The sequence below is a fragment of the Saccostrea cucullata genome, unplaced genomic scaffold (genome assembly GCF_032062105.1).
Source record: "Saccostrea cucullata isolate Sc308-1 unplaced genomic scaffold, CSIRO_AGI_Scuc_v1 ctg400, whole genome shotgun sequence".
Lineage (NCBI taxonomy): Eukaryota > Metazoa > Mollusca > Bivalvia > Ostreida > Ostreidae > Saccostrea > Saccostrea cuccullata.
The window spans coordinates 214,463-239,589 of record NW_026926133.1 but is presented as its reverse complement, the minus strand read 5'-3'; the positions used below and the strand labels follow the sequence as shown (position 1 = coordinate 239,589).

Here is a 25,127-nt window from a genome sequence, read left to right as displayed (position 1 = left end):
GCAGCCTTATTTATGAGTTTTTTTTTCAATTATTATCGATTGTAATGATTGAGAATAGATTAAAAACCAAAAAAATTAGAAGGATTTTAAATGAGTATTGTTAAAAATAACAAATATAATACCAACATATATAATACCTGAAAAAATAATATTCTCATAAACTAGTACATGTGTATATGTAAATCTACCAGAAAGCAAAATAACAATTTTTTGAGGAATATGTTTTCAATGGACAAACAATATATTAATTAGTGCAGAAAATATTTCCGACATACATAAATTATGCATGCTTTAAAGCGTCTTTCCTATGTCACGTAGGCTATTACAACGAGCATTACACAGTTTGGAATACAACGGAATCATATCCATGGCGGACTGAAATCTATAAAAGGAATTAAATGGATACAGCACAAAAAATAAAGTTCTAATAAAACTACTTCTCTGATCATTTTCAATAGATCTTTGAAAAAAGAGTGAATCTTTCATCCAGTATAAAATATTGTAGCTGATTAGAATAATTAAAATCATTTTGGCTTTGGTCAGAACTTTATGCCCCCCTTCACGAATTTTCACTGAAGTTCCAAATAAAATGAAAATTGTTTGATAGGTGATGTAAATGACATTGAACCAACTGTGAAAAGTTGTCATAAAGAGATTTTTATCATGAGAAAATATAAATGTCACGATACCAGATAAACTTACAAATGATGAACACAATATCAGAGTCATGTCATTAAAACTTATGCGACGGTTTTCTATTTCAATATCTAAATTTCGGTTTAGAATATAAAAAGCCTTCAAAATAAGAAAAAATACGATGACCTTCGCCCCTATAATAGAAAGTACCCATGGATGAATTGTCTTCACTAGAATGTTTTCGTTAATTGTGAACAAAACACCGTAGTAAAGAAAGGGTGCATTCAAAATGGCTGCCACTGCACCTGTAATAAATTTATGTTTCTTGGAAATGGACACAGGCGATACGTTTTCGGAATCTCGATCCATTTCCAGATGGTCATAGAATCCATCAAAGTAATGTCCAGAAAATTCAGTTTCCTTTGTCAGCGAAAAGGTGAGAATAAGGGTAGCTGCCAGAATGCTGTATTCCATTAAGAAAGGTGTTAATAGCATATCCGTCAGCCGAAATACGGTCTCTAAGTTGTATTCTTTTATGTATGAGCAATTCCGTATCACTGCATAGTACTCTGAAATATCCGCTGTCGTTTTGACAAAAATACTGAATACATTGGCTTCCAACCATTTGACAAGATTTGAAATCGTCAACATTGAAATGATATACTTTATTTTCCAGGAGTTGAAAAAGGTATATTGACTGCAAAAGGTAATAAAAAGCATCTGCAAGAATGTGAACAAAATAAAACTGTATTTCCCTAAGTTTCTGGACATTAAGATATCAGAATGCCCACATTTCTTATTGAGGTCCTCGTAAATAACTTGAAGAATACACTGGAAAACTCCCAGAATCCATAAAACAACAACCTTTGTCGTAACCACCGGCGATTGACGTTTTTCTTTGATCCACACACTCCGACTTCTGCGGATGGCAACGCATGCGCACAGAATCATAGCAGAAGACAGCAAATGGACAAACAGACAGATATACCCTACAATAGATTCGGCTTCATGTTCCGATTCACCAAAGAAGATAATTGGGGCAAAAAAGCCACCAAGTAAACCAGACGCCATGAGAAAAGGCCCAATGTTCCCATTGCCCTGCAAGGTGTGGGCCATTCCGAGCATTTGCATTAGTCTCGAGCTCTAGTGGAAAGATCGAGCACTGTATGAATGATGTTTGATGACTCTGAAAACCTTTATCTCTCGACTTTGTTTTAAGTACCGGAAATAATCATCCTAAAAACAGAATCACACAAAAGTCAAAATCCAAAGTTAATATATATTTCATCACGTTCATTAATTTCACACACGTTATAGAGAGGAAGTAATGTTATCTTTATCTATGCACCGTGAAAGTCCCTGGAAACTCATGATTCTATTAACTCATTATATCCGAAATTATCAAATCATTATTATGACTTAAGGTTTTTCATATTGTTTCTATAATATTAGACTGTCCTACAATTTAAAATCTTGAATGTAACGTGAGGATGATTTACAGACTGAAGTGCTATTTTTAAGTGCAATTTCATTTTTTTAGTGTTACTGAAAAAAACACTTTTATTAAGAATAAGGAAGAAAAATGATAGACTTTTTAAGACGTGTGGTTTTTTACGTGAATCCAGTATCTATATAACTCAAAAATTAAAAAAAATATATATTATACTTTTCGATGGAAATTTTGTAATAACGAAATTTACAATGAAGTTCAAATCAATATATATTTTTTTGATAGGGCCACGCAGTTCACTATATATGTATATATCGCACCATCGAGATTTGAGTCGATGGTACGATGACGCGATAGTGCGATGACGATGAAGCGATGGTGCGATAACGATGAAGCAATGACGCGATAGCGCGATGACGATGATGCGATGGTGCGATAATGCGATGACGATGATGCGATGGCGCGATGAAGCGATAATGCGATGCTGCGATGGCACGATAGCGATGCTGCGATGGTGCGATAGACACGATATAGCATCGCATCATCACTATCGCGCCATCGCAGCATCGCTATCGTGCCATCGCGTCATCGCATTATCGCTTCATCGCGCCATCGCATCATCGTCATCGCATTATCGCACCATCGCATCATCGTCATCGCGCTATCGCGTCATTGCTTCATCGTTTTCGCACCATCGCTTCATCGTCATCGCACTATCGCGTCATCGCACCATCGACTCAAACCTCGATGGTGCGATGATGCGATAGTGAACTGCATGGCCCTATCCGGATTCCATAATGAAGTTCAAATCAATATATATTTTTTTGAAAATGAACAAAGGACATCAAAATAGAATGGTCAAAGTATATATGGTGTATATATGGTGTTTGACCTGATACCCAATAATGAGGAGTGTTTGCCTGTGTCCTCTTAAATTATTGTTTATTTTGAATTGAATGCTTGAAATTTTCCCACAATTGCAAATGGAAATTAGAGTAAAGTTAATTTGAAAGTTTTATTGTAATTATCAAAGAGGAAGAAAACTTCACCGATTTATTTAAAGTGGGAACCTCGAATATTGGTGCAACTTCTCTTTTAGTGGAAAATATACAAAGTTCACATACATGTAGAGATTGTAAAGTTTTATACATGTAGTTGTGCGCAATGTAATATATATAATGAATACATTCAAAATTAAACAAAAAGGGTTCAGATAACAAAAGTGACCGATATGATAAAAACTATGGGGTCATAGCAAAAACTAATATCTCCGGAAATCCCAGAGGAGGGAACAGGTGCCTTAGAGGATGAAGCTTTGACTGGTGAAACCCCCCGCCGTGAGCCCCATGTATTGATCAATTAGACAGAACATTCCGTAGTCGACTTCGCTATAAAAACAAAGACTTAGCATTTGATATAACCCCATGATAGGTTATATTTGCTTACAAAAATCATTATAAAGGTTATTTACGAAATGCTGATTTTAGAAATCCTCTGAACATCAACTTATCTGTCAGTCACCTGCATCGGTTTAAAAAATTGATCGTACTTGAGCATTTTGGAGAATCAGACTGATTTTTATTCGAAGTAATTCTGTTGATGACCAATCAAAAGATGTGAACATTTCAGAGTTCCTTTTTAAGTGAAGATAAGTGTTAATGATGTCAAAAAAGCCTACTATGAGTTTTTTTGTTGTATTTATCTCATGGAATGCATATGGAAGTGTATAAAGTGAAATAAAGTCTTGATGTTATTGACTTTTGAAATTTTTGGCAATTTTTAACTTCTATAAGAGTGCTTTGGGGTTTTTGAGAAGAAAAGAATATGGCAAATTGTAGATAAAATGACTGTTATTACAATGTGTTCCATTTATATCCATTTGAAGTCAATTTCTATGGCTGTTTGTCCTCCCCGTGCACCAATTTCAAAAATGAATGGTAAATGGTCTTTCCTTGAGCCTTCAGAAAAAAAAATTAGAAACTCTGCGTACATGTAAATATAGGAAAACAGACAATATGATTAGCCGGAATATTTTTTAAGGAACGAAAGCAAATTTTCCGTTTATAAGTATGAAGACTATTGGGGCAAATAAAAACAATTAATTAAAAAAAATAAAGTAAATTGAGTGTTCTGTTTAATGCTCGTGTCAGATCTTCCTGTTAAACGTATTTTATTGAACACAGTCAATGGGATTGGACACAAGTTATACCAACGTAGATTGTCCTCTCCAACACAAACAAAATAACCAAATTATTATCTTTTGGGAGGGGTGGGAGATGGGGGGAGGGATTTATTTGAAACAAAGAAGATGGATAAGCATAGGGTCCCTGGGTTTCAAATTACGATTAGACTCGTTAACAGGAACTAATCACTATATACCCCCACGCTACTGGTCAACGTCATCAATATGAAAATAAGAAAAAAATAAAAACTATGTGCTAATGAAAAGGATCAGATAACTCACTATAATTTCAATTTTTTGACCGCAGACTCACTGTAAGTTTAATTAACCTTCCTTAATATTCATTTGAGTCTTTTGTCGATTTAAGGCTTCATTTTTTTTTCTTTATTTATTTATATTTTTATTATTTACTCTGTTATTTATTCATTTATTTTAAGAATAATATTTAGCCTATTTATTCATTCATTTTGAACCCCCCATCGAGCCCCACGAATGATCGGCAAACTTCGGAGTAAAGCGGAATCAACCGACGCGCCATTTTCGCGGTTTTTGAAAACTTGCATTGCGCATGAGTTGGTGATCGGAAGTAAACAAAACTCAGTCGTCTGACGAACGAACTACACGTGGAAATGTAGGGCCTGAAACTGTCAGTGTCACTGTGATGAAGCCACGAACAGATACTGATGTCTTCGTTTGCACCAAAGTTTTGGAAGCCTGGTTAGTTTGAAGTGCACTTGTCTATTTAGCAGTGTTTAGGCGCCATTCATGGCGATGAATTTGCTCAAACTTCTTTCCTTTTTTCAAAGCTTTAGACATTTAATACGCCGTTCCTTATTTGTTTATTAAATATCTCTGATGGTGGACAACTTTTTTAATAATAAACTGGCCTTTAATTGCTATGATATTTATTCAGGTCTAGATTTTTTTTCAATTTTTCCTTTTGCATGAAATTATCTCTGATGCTGCTTCCTTCTGTCCTTTTAAATATTTCATGCTGAACTTGCTTATGACGTTATGTATTCATTAACCACAATTCAATCAATATCTAAAACATGTATTATATCTAAATTTTTATTTAATATCTTGTGACTGTCAGGTACTGAGGCCCCTGGGCAGGCTATAAAGGAGGAGAGGAAGACTGTGAGTGAGGAAGGGGGGACCACTGTGGTGTACAACCAGAATGTGTCTCTCTCCATTGAGCAACAGCGACAAAAACTTCCTGTGTTCAAGGCATGAGAAATTGAAATTAATTCAGACAAATTGTACATTTCTGATTTTTCCTGAGTACTTAAAAGGTCATTCACAAAATGTCAAGTAGGCATCAAATCTATTCTCTGTTGGTAAGATGATGGCTCGTTTCAGTGCTCTTACTCTCCCTTGAGGGGGACTATTGAAACGAGCCATCAACTTCTCAATAGAGAATAGCATCAAATCATGAGAAAGGGAATGTATGTATTTTAGGTATATAAAAACTTTCCTGCCAAATTGCACTACAATTAATTCCTTGGGAATATCTAGAAATCTATATAGTATTTGCAAATTCCTGCAGAGTTCCATTTCCTTGATTTATTTATTTTAATTTGAAATAATTATTCCATGTTTAACAGTTGAGGAATCATATCCTGTATTTGGTGGAAAACTATCAGACTGTAGTTATTGTTGGAGAGACAGGATGTGGAAAATCAACACAGATACCCCAGGTATATATAAATTGTACTAAAAGGAAGAGGGCATAAAAGGCGTGGACAATCCCCTGATCTGAAATAATATGTTTCTCAAATTTCAAATTTCATGAAATATTATATTTCACTAAAATCATGTTCTCAGTAATGTCATCTTCAAAACAATTTACTATTTTATTTTACTGAACAACTTATCATTTGACTATCTATTTTCAAAATTGACAATTGAGCATGTTTAGTGGAAAATGGATTTACTAGATCCATAAAAAATGAATTTGAACATAATGGGTCAAGTCTCCATTCTTCATTAAGGTTTAAATGATGGAAATGTAAATGTAAAATCTAGTTCATTTGTCCAAAAAATGGAATCTGAACCCATTCTCTTAGAAAATCGAACATTTCTGGAAAAAAATGTATGCTTCATTTAAATCCCACTGACAGACATCGATAACGCATATACTTCATAGCGTAGTGGTTAAGGCGGTCGGTGTTGCGCCAAGCCCTGTGCTATGGGGAGGGTTAGAATCTTACATGAACTGAAGCTTTTTCTCTTTTGTTTTCACATATCTAAAAAACCCCATGAAAAATAAATTTTCAATAAATTATTAAAACAATGAAATCAGAATTAAATGTGTAAAAGATGATATAAACCATATCATTTTGAAAAATATAGCTTTTATGAATTTTTAGAATTGAGAAATGTCTTTTCTCAGAGCGGGGGATTTTCCTACCTTGTACGCCTCCATTTTTTGGTGATGATCATATTGCTTCCAATTCAATGTTAAACTCATGGAAATCATGTTTTGTATAATTATGTTATGTTTCAGTATTTATTAGAGGCTGGATGGGGAACAGAGGGACATACAATTGGAGTCACTCAGCCACGACGGGTCGCTGCTGTCACGGTCAGTGATTACGAATATAATTTATATTGATGATAGTAAATGTACTAAACTATTATGAATCTGGAACAAAAAGGAGAAATGTGCTTTTTTTAAAGAATTTGACCTGGTACTTAAAATTTGCCTGTTGTTATATCTTAGGTGGCCACCCGAGTGGCAGAGGAGAGAGGGGCACTGTTGGGGGATGAAGTAGGATACACAATCAGATTTGATGACACTTCAGATCCCACCCGCACCAGAATTAAAGTAAGTTTGCATGGTAAAAAAGCATTAGCTAACACAAAACATAGTTTAGCCTCAAGATGGTAGCTGCTAATCTAGCATTTAGGTTGTATAAATCTAGTCATTAGATGTCAGATTTTGAATACAGATTTTTCAAAAATTAGTAAATTTTGGAACACAGTGAGATGAAGTCAAGTGAAATTGTTTGTGAAATTGATCATTATGAAATTCTCTACAACGTAGAAAATTATGTGAAACTGTAACTAAGATGACCATCTTTGATTTGTAACTCAAAGATTTTTCAACATTTTTGAAAGGTATGTACTTTTGAAATGGGAATAGCATCAAATATTTATGTCATACATGTATTTACATCATGGTTAGACAAAGTCATATATAAGAGCTATGTAGCCACTTCAAACTTGAACTCATCCCTTCATATGATAGTATTTTTTTAAAGCTTTTGATGATATGTTTATTGTAGTAAATTTTTGTAGGGAAAACAGGGATGAATTTTATATTATATTTTACAGTTTCTGACAGATGGTATGATGATTAGGGAAATAATGGAAGACCCACTGCTGAAAAAATACAGGTGAGGAATAAACATTAGCTAACAAGTTCTCCTTCACTTTGATTTTTGTGGAGATTTCTGACAAGCCACACAAATGTATCTTTAATTAACCATTCCTAATTCCAGTGTGGTTATGTTGGATGAAGCACACGAAAGGACTTTAAACACAGATTTGATAATGGGACTTCTACGAAAGGTTTGATTTGAACTTTCCGTGTACATGGACAATTAAGGTTTGACACATGATGTTTCATATTTAAATTTACTAATTTTTTTTGTCAGATTCAGAGAAAAAGAGAAGATCTCAGGATAATTGTTGCATCAGCCACACTGGATGCAGAGGTAGAGTCATACACAATTAGAATTTGCTGAAATATTGCCAACTCGGCGTTAAACAATAATAATCAATCAATCATCCTCTTTTATTTTGATGCGTCTAGGAGTTGTGCCCCTTTTATCATTAGAATATGTCTTTAGAAATATAGGGACCAGCTTAAAAGACTAATATTATATCAATTTATGTGATATTCTTTGTATAGCACAGAACAATCTATCCATTTCTAAACAAATAAAATTTGTCATGTTGGCATGTAAAGTTCTCGATGGCATTATCAGGAGGGACTGGGGATGCTGGTAAAAAAAAAAAAATGAGAATCGAGTAGTAGAGCAGTAATTTTACAGTAGTATCAGTCAGCTCTGTTTAGATAATGCTCTCTGACAAATTCAAGATGTTGGAATCAGTAAAATGTGTGACTAAAACTATATCTATTGATAAAACTCACTTTTCAAGATGCTTTTACACATGAATACAAATTTTCATGTTGCTTAAGCCCATGGGAGAGGCATTCATGTGACTAATGTCATATAGCCATAATTTCTAGTTGTTACTTGTACCTTTAGCATCAAATTAAGAAGTAAGCTAAACTAGAATTCATTTTTACCCTCGAAACACAAGCAAAAAAACTTAAAGAAACAAACAACATTGAAATGTATGGTATAAAAACTATTTTTACCTTAGAAAATTAAAGATCTCTACAGATTTAAATAAGATTGAAATTCATGTGTTGTTTGATATTAGCCAAAAATGCTGATTTATGTTAAAATTTAATGCAGAGTTGGCTCTTAATATGGTTTATCTCTCTTTTTAAGGAGATGAAAGACTTTTTCAACAACAACAACTCAGGAAATTCCAAGTAGGTACCCTTATATTATATATATTCAAAAGTGAAACATTATCATAGAGCACTCGTAATTGTAAAAAAAACAAATAATTGAAAAACGTGAAAGAACTAGATACAAGATGCACATATATTTGTACTTGGAGTTTGTAGCTCCAAAAAAGAATGGTACCCCATTTGTATTCAATGATCCTTATTAATTTTAACTTCATGACTTTTTCTATAGAAATGTGTATATATTTAGATGATGTAATCATTGTAGATTTGTGTTAAAGATTATATAAATGGAATTCTGAATTTAAACCTTTTGAATTTGTTTTTTGCACAGCAAAGACACTGCTGCTATACTAAGTGTGGAGGGCCGAAATTTTCCAGTGGATATCCATTACACTATTGAGTAGGTTATTTCCCACATTGTAATTATGTAGAGAGAACTGTTGCCCTAGTCATAAAGAGTTTACATGAGAATATTTACATTTCCAAATAATGTTCCTTAAGATTCTTTGCAAATAGGAAGACTGTTCATTTTCTCATGAACTACCATGGATGAGCATGAATATTTCCATTGTTAAGTCATAATACCACACTTGATGTCAAAACTATCGTGCAAACAATTTTGCTTTAAAAATGACAGTTGAATGGCATTAATTTTGTGGCAAATCATTAGAAAAACAATGTAAATACAGGTGACTCTCGATCTCTCGAAGTTCAAGGGACCGCAAGAAAAGTTCAAGAGATCGAGGGGTTCGTGAGATAGAAAGTAAATAAAATCCGGAATTTTCAGTTCCGATCATCGAAGTTATACTTTTATAGATACCGGAAGTATATGTAAATAAAGTTATTGCACGTTTTCTATCGTATTTTACAGGTAATATTTACTTGATATCAACAACAATGATCGTATTTCGACTAAATAAAAACGAATTCCTAAAGTTTCAATACTTATTTGTTCTTATTTAATGATTACATGAAATCCGAATAGCAATTGTCAGTTTGACGGCTTGATCGGGTCCTTCACCTGTTCACCAGTGTTCACAAGACTTTTCTTAATCGGTATTAAGTCCTTGAGAAAGGAATTTCTTGTGCAATATTTGCCATACTGGGATTATGAAGACTCTAATAAAAGTTCATAGCCTATGGGAACTTATAGATTCGACTATAAATTATTTTCTAAAAATTATCGTCTCGTTTTCAAGTCAAAATTTTAAAGTTGTGAATTTAAAAACAGTTTATAATTTACCAATAATAATCAATTAATTATATCAACACACGGACTACCCACAGGTGAAGTGTCATCTATGTAAACACCCAATTAACACCTCAATGCCAAGCCCCAGGCGTTCACTGTTTTCCAGGTAAGTTCACGGCTGCATCAATATTACGCTTGATTGGCTTGTATACACACGCAATCAAAACTTCGAGAGATAGAGAGTAAAACTCAATGAAATATGTGTAACAGGACCCATGTTTTGGTTCGAGAGATAGAGAACTTCGGGAGATAAAAATTCGAGAGATCAGGAGTATTTGCTTAGTTATACGAGGGTCATTCAAAAAATACGTAGACAATGTTCCTCATCGTCATATTATTATTATAAAAGTATAGATCGACACATTTTCGTAAACAAAAACATTTATTTTGTCGAAGTGTGTGAAGTATCATTCCAATTGATTAAATAGAACTCATGTTATCCAAATTTTAAATCAACATGTTTTGTTACCACGGAGCACGGTCAACCAACACTGATTGAAACGTCAAAAAACAATGTTGAGAAAGTTTCTCAAAATTTCTCCGTTTTTTAATTTCATACACAGTTTGTAGCGTCTTCTCCATTCATAAAACGTCCCAATAAAACTTAACACCTAGTTTGCTAACAAATGTGCAAATACAGCTTGAATTAGATTGTCAGTGTTTTCAAATTCTTTAATTTACCATGTATCTCCATTAATTCGGCAAAAGTGAAGCGTTCCTAACTCTTTTTGACAATATTTTTTAACCATAACCAGTTTCTTTGCAGACAATCCATCGTCCAGTTCAAACTTGCTACCGCTCTGAATTTGTACTTTTCATTTTATACAAATACACGGCTTATTTTTAGCTCTACTGGTCAGAGACCAGAAGAGCTTATGCGATAGTAATGCGTCCGGCGTCCGTCCGTCTGTCTATCTGTCTGTCTGTCCGTCTGTCTGTAAACAATTTTTCAAAATGCTACTCCTCCTACAGTTTTGGTCTGATTTCAGTATAACTTGGCACACAAGTAGACTACACTAAGATACATAATTCTGTGTATCGGTTTTTGATTTCAATGAAGGGTGTTGCCGTGGTTACTAAAAATAGAAATTTCTGTGAAATTCTTTCAAAATGCTACTCCTCCTAGTTTTGATCTGATTTCAGTATAAGTTGGCAAACAAGTAGAATACACTAAGATACATAATTCTTTGTATCGGTTTTTGATTTCAATGAACGGTGTTGCCGTGGTTACTAAAAATAGAAATTTCTGTGAAATTCTTTCAAAATGCTACTCCTCCTACAGTTTTGGTCTGATTTCAGTATAACTTGGCACACAAGTAGAATACACTAAGTTACATAATTCTGTGCATCGGTTTTTGATTTCGATGAAGGGTGTTGCCGTGGTTACTAAAAATAGAAATTTCTGTGAAATTCTTTCAAAATGCTACTCCTCCTACAGTTTTGGTCTGATTTCAGTATAACTTGGCACACAAGTAGACTACACTAAGATACATAATTCTGTGCATTGGTTTTTGATTTCGATGAAGGGTGTTGCCGTGGTTACTAAAAATAGAAATTTCTGTGAAATTCTTTCAAAATGCTACTCCTCCTACAGTTTTGGTCTGATTTCAGTATAACTTGGCACACAAGTAGACTACACTAAGATACATAATTCTGTGCATCGGTTTTTGATTTCGATGAAGGGTGTTGCCGTGGTTACTAAAAATAGAAATTTCTATGAAATTCTTTCAAAATGCTACTCCTCCTACAGTTTTGGTCTGATTTCAGTATAACTTGGCAAACAACTAGAATACACTAAGATACATAATTCTGTGTATCGGTTTTTGATTTCAATGAATGGTGTTGTCGTGTTACTAAAAATAGAAATATCTGTAAAATTGTTTCAAAATGCTACACCTCCTTCAGTTTTTGTCTGATTTCAGTATAACTTGGCACACAAGTAGAATACTCTAAGATACATAATTCTGTTTATTGAATTTTAATTTTGATGAACGGTGTTGCCGTGGTTACTAAAAATAGAAATGTCTGTAAAATTGTTTCAAAATGCTACTCCTCCTACAGTTTTGGTCTGATTTCAGTATAACTTGGCACACAAGTAGAATACACTAAGAACATAAAGAGACTTTATCAACGATCATTATTCTATTTAATGCTGTTTATAAAGTTTCAAATCCCAGCTACTTAAGTACTTTCTCTTCCTTTGCTATAAGTTCAAACCAGTAGAGCTTCAGTCTCGACAGAGACTTCTGGTTCATACAGATCCTGGTTTATACAGAGTTTTTTAAGTTTGTAAAAAAAAAGTTCCCCGAATGCAAAGCACAATTTTACAGCTAATCGCTGCTCCGTGACGTTCTCCAACGTCATGGTTTTTTGCCTTTTTTTATCAAAACCATATGTATTTAGAAACTGATATCTTTTAAGCAGAGCGACATATTACATAGCCTGATATCATTTTGTTTAATACAGCAATACTTGATTAAAACATGTAATTTTAATTCGTTTCAGCTCCATTTATTAGAGATATGGCTATAAATGCTGTATTGTGAGAATTAGTAAATTACTCAATTTTGACGGTGCTCCGTGACCCCATTTTTGCTATTCTAAATCTTTGATAATCTTTATAGATATGAAGATATATTCCAATTTTTTTACTATAATTATTTGAATCTGTTGTTAAAATATGTGTACCAAATTTGGATATAATATGACGTTAAATAAAAAAGTTAGGGCAAAAGTCTACGAACTTTTTGAATGACCCTCGTATAGAGGAAAAAACGGGACTGGAGGTTCACTTCGAGAGATCGGAGCTCGAGCCATCGAGAGTCACCTGTATCAGAAATGAATTTATTTTTTGAAGATTCATAGGGTATATGAACTGAATTGCTTCATGTCAGCAAATTTATCATGAAGCGCTAATGCACTTTATGAAATATGCCGGTGCGAAGCATCGTACCGGGTAGTTCATAACCTCTTAAATCTTCAAAAATTAAATTCATTTCTTAAATAAGCTCTATGAAAATAATAGGGGGTGTGATAACAAGGGAAGACAATATGTATAATAATTATAAAATTTCATGGAAACAAATTACACCGTTCAACTCGGTAACAGCAAAGTCTTGGGGATTTTGAATTTACTTAAAAAAGTGTATGAAATTCGTTGTATCAGTAGAACAAATTTGTTAATAGGATCTCAAGAATTTGTCAAGTCACTAAATTTGATATATCCGTGTTTGTACTAATTGAGATTTATGATGTGCACCAACAAAATGCAATTGTTAAGACCAGAGAGAAGATGTTTTTCAGCATGGAAAATATTAACATTTATTAAATAAAAAGTTCATCGTTCTTTCCTACTCCATTTCTCTGTTTTGTTCCATTCCTAGCCCTGTTCCAGATTACCTGAAGGCCACAGTGGAGACCATCTCTAAGATTCATCACCAGGAGAAGGAGGGCGACATACTCGCTTTCCTGACTGGACAAGTGAGTCAGACTACCTCCCTCCTTATCTTAAGACCTTAGCTGTCGAGGATTTTTTTTTTTGTAACTTGAATGTCCATCCTCGATTAAAGGATATAATTACAGTATCTTAGAATGCAGCTTAATTTTTTTGTAGAAGAAGGGATATCCATATATGCAGTGCTCCAAGTTGTGAAGTTGTGACTAAAATGGTCGCATTGGTGACCAAAATAATGATTTTGCGACTAGAAATAAAAACTAACTCGCATTTTGGAGACTAATTAAGGATGTTTGGTGACACATTAATAACAAATTGTTTAATAGGATAGGTACGTATTAATAAATAAACATAGCCAAACAGCTTGCAAACTCCTGTATCAACAAGTGTCAGTCTTGTATTTTCTTTAGAATAAATTTTGATTCTGGGATCAGACTAACTGTTCCTTCTCTGTGTACTGTACAACCATAAGGGTGGTTGTATTTAATAAAAAAAAATATTTCCTTCAACCTAGCAAATTGTTTATAGTCAAAGTAATAAGTATTCTTTGATTTAATAAATATAAAGGAAAAAGGGTGTTTGTGTCTTTGTATTACCAGTGTTTTAAAAATAATGTTTTCATTATGGCGATTGAAATATTTGTTGTTTGCGACCAGAAATTTTGAAATGGCAACCAAAAAACTATTTAGTTCGACATTTAGCGACCTAAAAGTAAGCGTGACTTTGACTTGGAGCACTGCAATATGGCTAATACTGGTAGGAAATGAAGGCACAATTTTAATATTATTAAGTAATAACAGAGTATGTGGTGTATGACTCCTATACACTGGTATTGTATTGATCCCCAAACTTATGCCCATATTCCAGTATGGGCGTTAGACAAGCATAAATGATCATAATCCATGTTTCTTGGCTTTTCATTGTTTTGCAGACATTCTTCATATCTTGCTAATAAAAATTTTATAGCAAGTAAACTCATGTGCATGTTTATTGCACCTTAACCGAACTTGCATGGATAATGCATTTTATAGACAAATTTTTTTTAATATGTATATGAGGGGCCAGTACTACGACTTTTAATTCAACTAATGGATCTTCATAAACATTTATTTTGTGTGAGTCATTGCCTTTCTTGTAAAAATATTCTCCTCATAAAGCATCCTTGTCCCTATGAGCACCACTTGAGGTATTTTCTCATTATAAGAGAATAATCAATATGCTAGGGGCTCCCTTTTATTTCTACCTTTAAAACTGACAGAAAATCATGATATCCTATAAAGTTGATTACTTCTCTTGTCTGTGTAACAATGCAAGTCAGACTGACTAAATTTTTATTAAATAAATTTAGGAATTTTTGCATATAATTAGAGATATAAATTCTGATACATGTACTGATATATCAATACAGTAAAGTGTTGGTGGGGAACACATATGGAACGAAGTTTACCCACTTGTGATTAACTGATATAAATGGTGATTAAATTTGACACTTGGGTAACTTTATGACACAATGTGATATTTTTATACCTGTTGAGCAAGACTAGTATGAGCTTGCAGGTCGTAAAAAAAGTTTTGAAGAGGAAAGTGTCTACTATTCTTCATTTATAATGATCAAGTGTAACTGTTTTTAAATCCAGTGTACTATATAGTGTTATTGATAACAGGAGTTTTTTTTGGATGATTTATGGATTCACATCTAACTTATCACCTGTTGAAGTTTTTTATGGACCACACAATTTCAGTAAATTGTTTATTTGACCTACAAATTCTTCAGAGCCATTCCTTGTTATTTTAAGAATTTATAATTAGAATTGATAAAGCAGCAGCACAAAAAATATGTTTAAATATGTTTATGATACAGTGTATTTAAATTACTGATGGTTTGCATTAAGAAGACTTAATGAGATTTACTGACACAATAGATTAAAAAGACAGGTCAACACAGAATATTAAATTTTGGTGAGATGGACATGATAATTCAAGGGTTTTCAAAACTCTCTGATGACCCTAAGGCCATTGAACTGACAGGGCCCAAGGTCTTTTCAATCTGTATAAGTTTCTCTTACTCTCTTAGACCAATTGTTTATTTCTATCACTCAATATTCATGTATAAAAATTGTAATATATTACAAATTTAATTAATTGTGAGGTTTGATTGTCATAGCAAGGGATAAAAGAGAGTTCTTGAATGGAATTTAGCCTCAATTTTAACAGCTGGATAATCTGTTTTACTGCTTGTAAAATTGAAGTGTTTTTACATCTGAGGAAATGAAGATTATAATAAAGGGATATGACATTTTGAAATCAGCCAGAGTAAAATATTCTTTTGTCTTTCCATGTGTAGTTACCATGTAAATTAAAGTACCATTTACTGTGTGAGAAATAAAGTTCCATATGGAGAAAATATAAATAAATGCTCTATTTTAATATCAAATGAAAATTAAGAATGTTGTTTGTTTTGTTGAAAGTATTTATTGGTGTGTTTGTAATATATCACTCAATTTTACATTTTTATGCTTCAGCTAGATCACCTTTTATTTTTGCAACACCTTTATTTCCATGAAATAGTGACCATCCATGGTCATATGATATTAAAATGCAAGGAAAAAATTTCAGGAATGTGAGTTTTGGCAAGTAAATAATCATTATTAAACAAGAAATTATTTTCTCAATTCAATATGAAAGAAAAAAAATTCCATCAGGCAGTTTTGTAATGACACAGAAATATAACCATGATAAAGGTTTGCAGATAAAGAGTGATTTACAGCAGTCTGTTTCATAAATACAAGGAAACTGTTATTCTGATACAATTGTATATATTGTACAGTATTAAAAGTATGTATAACTATATATATCACATATATGGCACTGTAAACTTATAGCACAAAAATTGAATGCAAACGACATTTCTTACATGTATTAATTTGTCCACGTTACATAATGCTTGTTCATAGGAAAAAAATTTAATACACATTTTGCAAAAGTAAAAAAAAAAAAAAAAAAAAAAAAAAATGTTGCTCTATTCAGCCTAAGCGAACAAATAAATGGATTTTGATAAAGGAAATAAATCTTGTACAAATATCAAGATTGCACTGAAGACAAAAACAACAGAGCAATCAAAAAAATTAAACCTGAGTAATGATTTCCTAAATACTGTTAATAAATGTCACTCTTAAAACTGAGTTATTTCACATTTAAACACAACCCACATTTATATTACATTACTCATCATTTTGCTTCTCAGTTCTAGAAATTTGTTAAACAGAACCAAGCCAACATATTTTGAATGTATAGTAAATTTGAAAGAATAAATTCAAAATACTAGTAGATAAAATTTGAAATCCATTACTTGATCATGCCTACTGAATATGACTTTTCTAGAAGCTGGTTTAGATTAAATTATGATAATGGCTGAGTTGCAGCTAGTCTTTCTATTGATCTAGCTGAAACCATGTTCATAAACTGATAAATTTTGTCTCTCTTAATCTCATTGCGTAATTCTCCTGACAATCATACCTGCCTGTTGAATCAGAAGTTAATGGAAGAATCTGAAGTATGGCACTGAGGAAATAAAATATCTTTAAACTGAGTTGTTTCCATGATTTAAAAAAAAAAACGTCCTTGAGCAAAAAATAGTAATGAAAGAAATAACAACATTGAAACTGGTTTTCAAACTGGAACCTGATGGTAGTTGGTACTTTCATTTTAGGTTTAGATCTTGGTGATCATGAAGAGCACCACTGAGGAGCAGCCCTGGTGCTTGTATATCTGAGAGGCCTCCTCATTTGTTAACTCCTCCACCTTGAACCCCTCCCCAAAGCCTTTCTGTAAGTCCTCCCTGGACATGCTCCAAGGAATATCACTAATAGACTTGTCAAAGTTCACAAATTCGGTCAAGTTGATGCACCCTTTTCCCATGAAGGTTCGGATTCTGTGAATGTAGGACACCCTGTCTTCGACTTCCATAGAATTGAGGCCACCACAATCCCATATCCCATCAAATTCTCCACAAATGTCCACAGTAAGATGAAAAAAATCACAGGAATAAATGACAATTTTTTTATCCAAACTTTCATACTTCTCCCCATGGATGGCCCCAATCTCTGAGACCTCATAAGGAATGTTATTTTCTTCAAAGAATGCCTTGCAAGGAACAGGTGCTACCTCCAGTCCCACCACTTTATAGCCATGATCCGCCAACCATTTCATCTCCACTGCTTTTCCACACAGTGGCACAAATATTTTCATGCCAGGCCTTGTTAGCATGCTCTTGTTATATTTTAAGAACAGTTCATTAAGATTTGGGTTGTGGAAGTCCACATCTGAGGTATTCCAGCACTCCTTCCACATGCCCACCGTCATCTTCTGCTGTGGGTAGTTGTGATGGTGCGCCATGTTGAATCTACGCTATGCTTCTTTCTGTGTTGATATTTAAAGGCACTTAAGGTCATTCATGCATGCATTTGTATAGAGGGGGCCACAGAAAGGGAATTGTTTTTATTTTAAAAATTCTTTCTTTTCTACATTCCACAGGGCAAAAAAAGGAAAAATTTGTGAAAGGTAATTGGGGTAGAGTATATTAAAATCCGTAAAACTCATTACCCCCAAGGGACAGATGGGGGGGGGGGGGTGGATGGGGCCTTTATAAGTGATCTAATTTAACATAGGAATACATAGATTTTTTTAAAAAATACTTCTTATCACAAACAGCAAAGACTGATTAATCATATCATGATTAATCATATTAGTATGGAAGCATCCTCAGCTAGTGTAGATTAAAAATTTTGTTCAAATCAGGACCCCTGGGGGTAAAGGGGGGGGGGGGGCACTTAGAGTTGTCGAAGTTTTACATAGGAATGCGTAGGGGAAAAAATAAAAAAAAATTGAAAATTTTTCTTATCCTGAATAGCATAGTCATGATTTGTCATATTTAGACATACTAATTACTAAAATATTCATAGTTGACATTGCTTACACAAGCCAATTTGTACTTATTTTTCTTTTTTCAGGATGAAGTTGAAACTGTGACAAGGCAATTGATGTAAGATCCTTTTTATTAAGATTAAATTTTAAATTTAAAATTTTTTGATGAAATACAGAACCAAATTTTATATGTACAAAATTAACAGAAGTTTATAGAATCTTTTCATTAAAAAAACAATAAATGTCTCGTTATCAAATAAATTAAAATATGTTTAATTCAACAATCACTATCATCTTATATGGTGGATCAAAGGAATTAATTGGATACATTGATCAACTATAACCTTTAACTTTAAAAATTTCCAGTTTCAAGAAAAGATAGTAATTTTTATCTAACATGAACTAAAAGATGTAGTGAGCTTTTCTGATCACCTTTTGTCCATTGTCCATCTGTTCGTCTGTAAATTTTTCACATTTTCAGCTTCTTTTCAAGAGCCACTGGGCCAATTTTAATCAAAGATGGTACAAAGTATCCTTGATTGAAGGAAAATTTAAATTATTAAAATGAAGGACCAAGCCCCCTTACAAGGAAGGAAAAAAATAAAGAAAAGACAAAAAAACAAAAAAATTGGTAGGGGTTTTAAAAATTCTTCTTCTCAAGAGGTCAGAAAAGCTGAAATTTATGTGGAAGTATTCTAGGGTCATGTAGATTCTAAATTGTTCAAATCATGACCCCTGGGACAGGGTGTAAGTACAATAGTACGCATTCACGTCATTACTCGCTAGGTGGCGCGACGGTACTAGAGGTGGTTAGAAGAGCGCTTAAATTCAAGCGTCTGTTAGGTAGTAAACAGAAACCATGGATGAAAGTTCTTCGCGTTATTCTCGTTGGAAAGTCCCACAGATAAAAGAGGAATTGGTAAAAAGAGGTGCAGTAACAACTGGTCGAAAGCAGGAACTTATAGACAGGTAAATACTACGTCTTTTAAACATTGAAAGTAAGCTGAAGTTGAACCACGTTAGCATTAGGTAGGCTACGCCAGCCTACGGAGATGTCTCCGGTAATGACAAAGTTTGCGTCTTATAGTTATATAGGCCTATTCGTGACTCAAATTTTTAATATTATATATATTTGATATAGTTAACATACTTATCTTTCAATATTATTGGATATTTAATTATATCACAAATGAAATTGCGGGCATGAATTTACCCACATTAGCATGATTAGTCAGCAGTTTTGAGTTCGTCTCGTTCAGGCGTTCAGCCACTCCAATGAAATCTCAAGCGTTTGTTGTTGTTTTTATTAATCATTATTAATGAAAGGCCTTAAAGAAAAAAAATGTCTATTTAGGCACACGCATGCAGATGTACATGTACTTGTAAATGTACACAATGGTCAGCCTTAATTTTAATAAATGTATAAGTAACACAATTCTAATATTATTCAGTTATTGGTTATCTGTTTTATCCAATTCTTTCATGTGTATTTCATACAGGATTTATTTTATTTGTTATATTAGCCATTTCGTACTAATTAGATGTAATTAATTGGTAGATTGGAGGCCTATGATCGGAATCAGAACTTCAAGGAAGATCCTGTTTTATTACCAGAGCCCCTTGATGTCGGATGGCCGGTTGCTGGATTTAAACAGATTCTCCCAGAACACCAACATATCATTCCTAAAATCACTCGAGAACAGATAGAGGCATATTTTCTTTATAGAATAGCAGGTATATAGATCTATACCTTTAAAGGATCAAATTTTAACTGAGATTATTGAGGGAAACTTCTATCTGACAGATTATACAGCCAGGGTAAATCATCTTGGTCAATACTTCCAAAATTTTAATATTGATATTAATTAGATATTATTTTTAATTAGATGACAGACAATGCACTGGAGATTTGAAAGCATTGGTGAAGGGCCAAGACATGTTTGACTCCAACAAAGTTCTGGCTTGCTCTATATGCATCGAGAATGATATTTACCTCACTGGAATTGTGGGTGCAGCGATGAAACAAAAAGTAAGTCAGTACCGAGTAGCATTCATCTCTTGAGATATTTCTTTGCGTAATGCTTACACATAGAGAAAAACAAATATTGATGAAAATGAGTCTGACATCATAGTTATATGTATGGGTTTATACATATTTAAATTTGAAAATCTACTTCATAGGTGACTTACAATTATAAAGTCAGGGTTTCAAGAGAGAGTGGGGACCCTCTGAACACCCACTGTGAATGCCCAGCAGGAAGAGGGCCCCATGGCACCTGCAAACATCTTGCGGCTGTTTGCATCATGCTCGAGTATTTTACCGAGAATGGGACTTTAAAAATTGCAAGATCCTGCACCGAAAATCTGATGTCTTTCCATAGACCAAAAAGTGCTTACAGTGGTATGTGTTTTGCTTTAAACAGGAAAAAGATTCTTCTTTAAACTTATTTTAACAATATTACATATTAATTACATACTATCATTTCTGTCATTAAAATTTATGTAAATCTTCTCATATTAATGTTCTAAATTGGTTTGTACTACAACTAGCCATTTCCATAAATATTGAATATCTTTTTTTTTTAAAACAAAACAGGTTCTCCAGTAAAAGCTGAGGATCTCCCATCTAAAAAGAGACCGTATGAAGACTTTTTTGAAGATCCAAGGCCACTCAAGCACAGAAACAATCCGTCTTACAACTCTATGGTACAAAATATCATCACCAACTACTGCAGCATAACATCTAAAGATATCTCTATGAGGTATCTGTATCCAAGAGCAAATTTTCAGGTATAGTTGAAGTATATGTGCATGTAAAACAGGAAATACTAAGTTAACATTGGGTTAATCATAGCTGTTTCTAATTTAGTTTATATGTAGCACTACATTTTGTACATACATTGAACATTCATGTAAATAAAAAAAATCCTTTAAATAAATATAACTATTAAGCAGTTAACTTTACAGTGTACACTTTATATTTTTCACATATACATGTATGTATGTACATTGAAAATATGAATAGTGCTGCCAAATTTATTTAAAGACAGAATATAAAAAATACAGCTGACAGATCTATGTTATTAATATTTATTTATTTTGATAATACAGGTTGTGTCCATGATGCATGACTATGGTAATTTGCCACTTACAGAACAAATGGTTGATAATGCTTTGATGGTAAGTACTGGTAATTAAGCAATAGAAATATGAAAAACTAATTGTACTTAAAAATATTTTTGAAATAATCTAAAATAGTTCCAATGCTTTTCTTTCCTTTTTTTGATCAAATACTTTGTCATAAATAATAATTTTCATTGTTTAAAAAAAATTAAAGTAAACAAAATAATATTCGATGGTTTTTTAGATTAAGTATAAATTATTTTTAAAAAAATTTATTTGGACATAACATTTCAATAAAAACTAATAAAATATATAAAGGTTGATGAACGAAAAATTCAGCAGATAGAAGAATCAACAAGAGGACAGAGCAAAAACACCAAATGGTTTGAGGCGAGGGAGTGGAGACTGACTGCATCACGATTTGGAGAAGTCTGCAGAGCTACTTGTCGACGCAATACGAATAAATTATGTTGTTCTATTTTATGTTCAAATATCAAAACGAAAGCCATTCTTCATGGGAAAAATTATGAAAAAAAAGCGTTGAAATTGTTTGAAAACAAATTGGGTATAAAAACTAAAGAATGTGGGCTTTTTGTCTGTTTAGACTTTCCATATTTGGGAGCATCCCCTGATGCAGTTGTAGATGATTCTGCAATTGTTGAGGTCAAATGCTCCTACAGTGGTAAAAATGATATGGTCAAACCAGGAGGTCACTTTAAATATCTTACGACTGATGACAATGGAAATATTGCACTGAAAAAGTCACATAGTTATTATGATCAAATACAGGGACAGCTGTACATAAGCAAAAGAGAAGTTTGTTATTTTGTAGTTTTTACTCTGAAGGATCTTTTTGTACAGAAAATTCATCTAGACAAACATTATTGTGAAAATTCTTTGCTGCCAAAGTTGAAAGTATTTTTTGAGAAATATTACAGGCCATTCATAGCATCAAAATTATGAGCATACACCTGAGATTTGTACTGCCCTATTTGCATATCAAATATATGAAATGTATTTACATGTATATGTATTATATGATATGATGATGTTGATTTGTCTATGTCTTGTGGGCAAGATACAAACAGAACTGAAGCTACAAGATTTTGAAGTTTGATATATTTGATCATTTATTATAACCTTGCTGTAATTTTTTTTCTATGCCATGCAGACCATTAAGGGGTTGTTTTTTTTCTGTTAAGAAACACAAGTGAATTTGTTCATATGTTTTTATGCTTGTGAAATCTTTGTTCAGAAAATTTTTAGACACATTTTTGTAGACAAAAACTGTTGTTGAAGTTAAAGATTAATGCATTTTTAAAGGAATTTTTTTCTTATGATATAAATACAACTGATGTGTACATTTTTTTTCTTCTGATTTTCAATTTGAACCATATTGTAGCTAGCTTTGCCCATTCTCTGATTTGGTAATTGTAATCAAAATGACATTTACATTAAATCAAATATTCTAAGTATATATACTCATGTTTAACATGGCTAAATTAGGTGAATAATTTGGAATATATGCCTCAGAACTGAAGTTTTTTTGGACTGATAGAATATTGAATATATCATGTGCATCATGTTTGCTATTAAATGAACAACTGTATGCAGCTAATATTGTCTTAAATTATTTTTTTTTCCTAGCTATTTTTTAAAGACATGAAAAATATCATTGGAATAATCAGATATCCAATCCAGATTCCTTCTGGGGGATTTAACATATGAGCTGCATAAACCGATGTACAAAATAAAATTGTATTGCAGCAATTTGAATGTAAACCTCATTCAGAAATTATACAAGACTACTTTAAATCAAGGAGATGAAAAAAAGAGAAAAATCATGTATTAAAAACATGTTTATTCTTAACCATTCTAAATATATCTACATTCATCAAGCAATTCATATAATTTTTATACATTTTAAAGCTGAACATGACTCATAAGTGGATGCCGCCAGTTTTGACAATACTACCTACCATAGCAACGGGGTATGCCCTTCACATTCGTTACACCTGACCTGATTGCTTTATTGTCATGGGTATATGGTGTGGAATGGTGACACTTGATCGTGTTGATTATCTGCATAACCTTGTTTACATTTCATTGCAGTTGTGTTTGTACACTGCACTGACCTATGCAACTGTTGTAAATTTCTTTGGTATGTTACTATCCTACATTAGCAGTAATTAACATGGGCGTCAGAAGCAAATTGAAAGTGGGGGGGGGGGGGCTAATTGAAAGTGGAAGGGCTAAACAAAAAAAGGGAAATTTCAATGCCTATGTAATGTCTATATTTGCAAAAAAGTGATTAAAACAGTTATATTTTCTTTCTATGTGTATAGAATAACTCTGTCTACACAGATGATGACTGATATTACTGAACAGTGACTTGAGTGGCTTTATATAGGGGTCTTCAGATATAGAGAGTGAACAATAGTATATTACGGACGAATTCTTTTATGAATCATGTTCAGCTTTAACTACCAGGTAATCAGTGTTTATTTTTTAAGCAGCTGAGGTTCCTATCATAAAATAATAAGTTCTGTTGACTTTGCAAGCCTACACATTTTTGTGTACACTTATAGACACTGCAAGCCTATGCATTTTTGTGTACAATAGACTTCCTGAAATTAGATATGGCAAAACATATATAAATTATTCTAGACCCTAAGAGAATTTTGCTGCTTGGTATCCCGTGCTGAAGAATTTTGTAACGCTTACTTAATCCAATAATTCTCTCTATGTGAATACGTTTTGAAGATATTCTCCTATCCTTGACTACTTCTTGTGCATCTAGCTGTGATTTACCTTTTAAAAAGGTTGGTGTATTGACAGCAACATCACGGCAGGCAAACAAATCTTGTACCATGATTCCTCTGTCTGCCATGATGCTGTCTCTCTTGTCAAATAATTTTATAGTAGGATCGAGCAAAGACGACTTCTCAATGATTTGTCGGTCACTTGCTGAGCCTCCATAAGAGTCAGATATAAAAGTAACCGCACCTCTGGGACTGCAGCCTATCATTGTTTTCAACGTATTCTTGTGCTTATAGTTTGACCACGTTATGCTTTGGCAATTTACATGAGAGGGCTTCTGAATAGGAACCTCAGTTGCATCAAGAATAACTCTTGTTTTTGGAAACTTTCGCTTAAAATCAACCGGCATGGTTTCCTGAACTATATCTTTGGACGGCCAAATGTTAAGTTCTTTTAACTGAAAATAAAGGAAGTTTATCCACTGAACTATTATCCTAGAAACAGTTGATTCTGACACTTTGAAAAGCAGTGCCAACTCTACATCATCTTTTGCTTGTCGCAACTTCATGAGAGTCATGAACAGTTGATCCTTAGGATGTAACAGAGAGCATTGATATTTCAGTTCAAATGCAGCAGGCCCCAAGCAGTAAAAGAACATCATGTAATGATCAAAATCATCAAACCCTGTGTAATACAAAATCGCCTTATCATCAAAACGAAAATTATCAATAGAGTACCTTTCCGATATAGGAATTTCACACTGAATTTCCTCATCGCACATATTGGGAAAAT

General features: G+C 33.1%; 3 protein-coding genes across 3 annotated transcripts in view; 2 read left to right on the top strand and 1 right to left on the bottom strand.

Moving 5' to 3' along the window:
- Positions 1-4,826: 4,826 nt before the first annotated feature.
- The window catches only part of LOC134270900 (probable ATP-dependent RNA helicase DHX35), a 105,344-nt gene continuing 85,043 nt past the window's right edge, over positions 4,827-25,127 (top strand). The window contains exons 1-12 of the mRNA XM_062753156.1: positions 4,827-4,985; positions 5,365-5,498; positions 5,876-5,968; positions 6,778-6,855; positions 6,994-7,098; positions 7,608-7,669; positions 7,775-7,844; positions 7,931-7,990; positions 8,798-8,841; positions 9,155-9,223; positions 13,459-13,555; positions 18,539-18,570. Coding sequence (XP_062609140.1) covers positions 4,952-4,985; positions 5,365-5,498; positions 5,876-5,968; positions 6,778-6,855; positions 6,994-7,098; positions 7,608-7,669; positions 7,775-7,844; positions 7,931-7,990; positions 8,798-8,841; positions 9,155-9,223; positions 13,459-13,555; positions 18,539-18,570 — 878 coding nt within the window. The 5' untranslated portion in view covers positions 4,827-4,951. The remainder of the gene's footprint in view (positions 4,986-5,364; positions 5,499-5,875; positions 5,969-6,777; positions 6,856-6,993; positions 7,099-7,607; positions 7,670-7,774; positions 7,845-7,930; positions 7,991-8,797; positions 8,842-9,154; positions 9,224-13,458; positions 13,556-18,538; positions 18,571-25,127) is intronic.
- On the bottom strand, positions 15,979-17,930 carry LOC134270904 (probable thiopurine S-methyltransferase). Its single transcript, XM_062753160.1, has one exon. It carries the CDS (start codon positions 17,922-17,924, stop codon positions 17,241-17,243), a length of 684 nt encoding a protein of 227 aa, XP_062609144.1. The 5' UTR covers positions 17,925-17,930; the 3' UTR covers positions 15,979-17,240.
- LOC134270901 (uncharacterized) lies at positions 19,250-23,193 on the top strand. The gene is made up of 7 exons (XM_062753157.1): positions 19,250-19,421; positions 20,011-20,186; positions 20,339-20,481; positions 20,634-20,853; positions 21,049-21,242; positions 21,564-21,632; positions 21,894-23,193. Exons 1-7 carry the CDS (start codon positions 19,312-19,314, stop codon positions 22,536-22,538), a joined length of 1,557 nt encoding a protein of 518 aa, XP_062609141.1. The 5' UTR covers positions 19,250-19,311; the 3' UTR covers positions 22,539-23,193.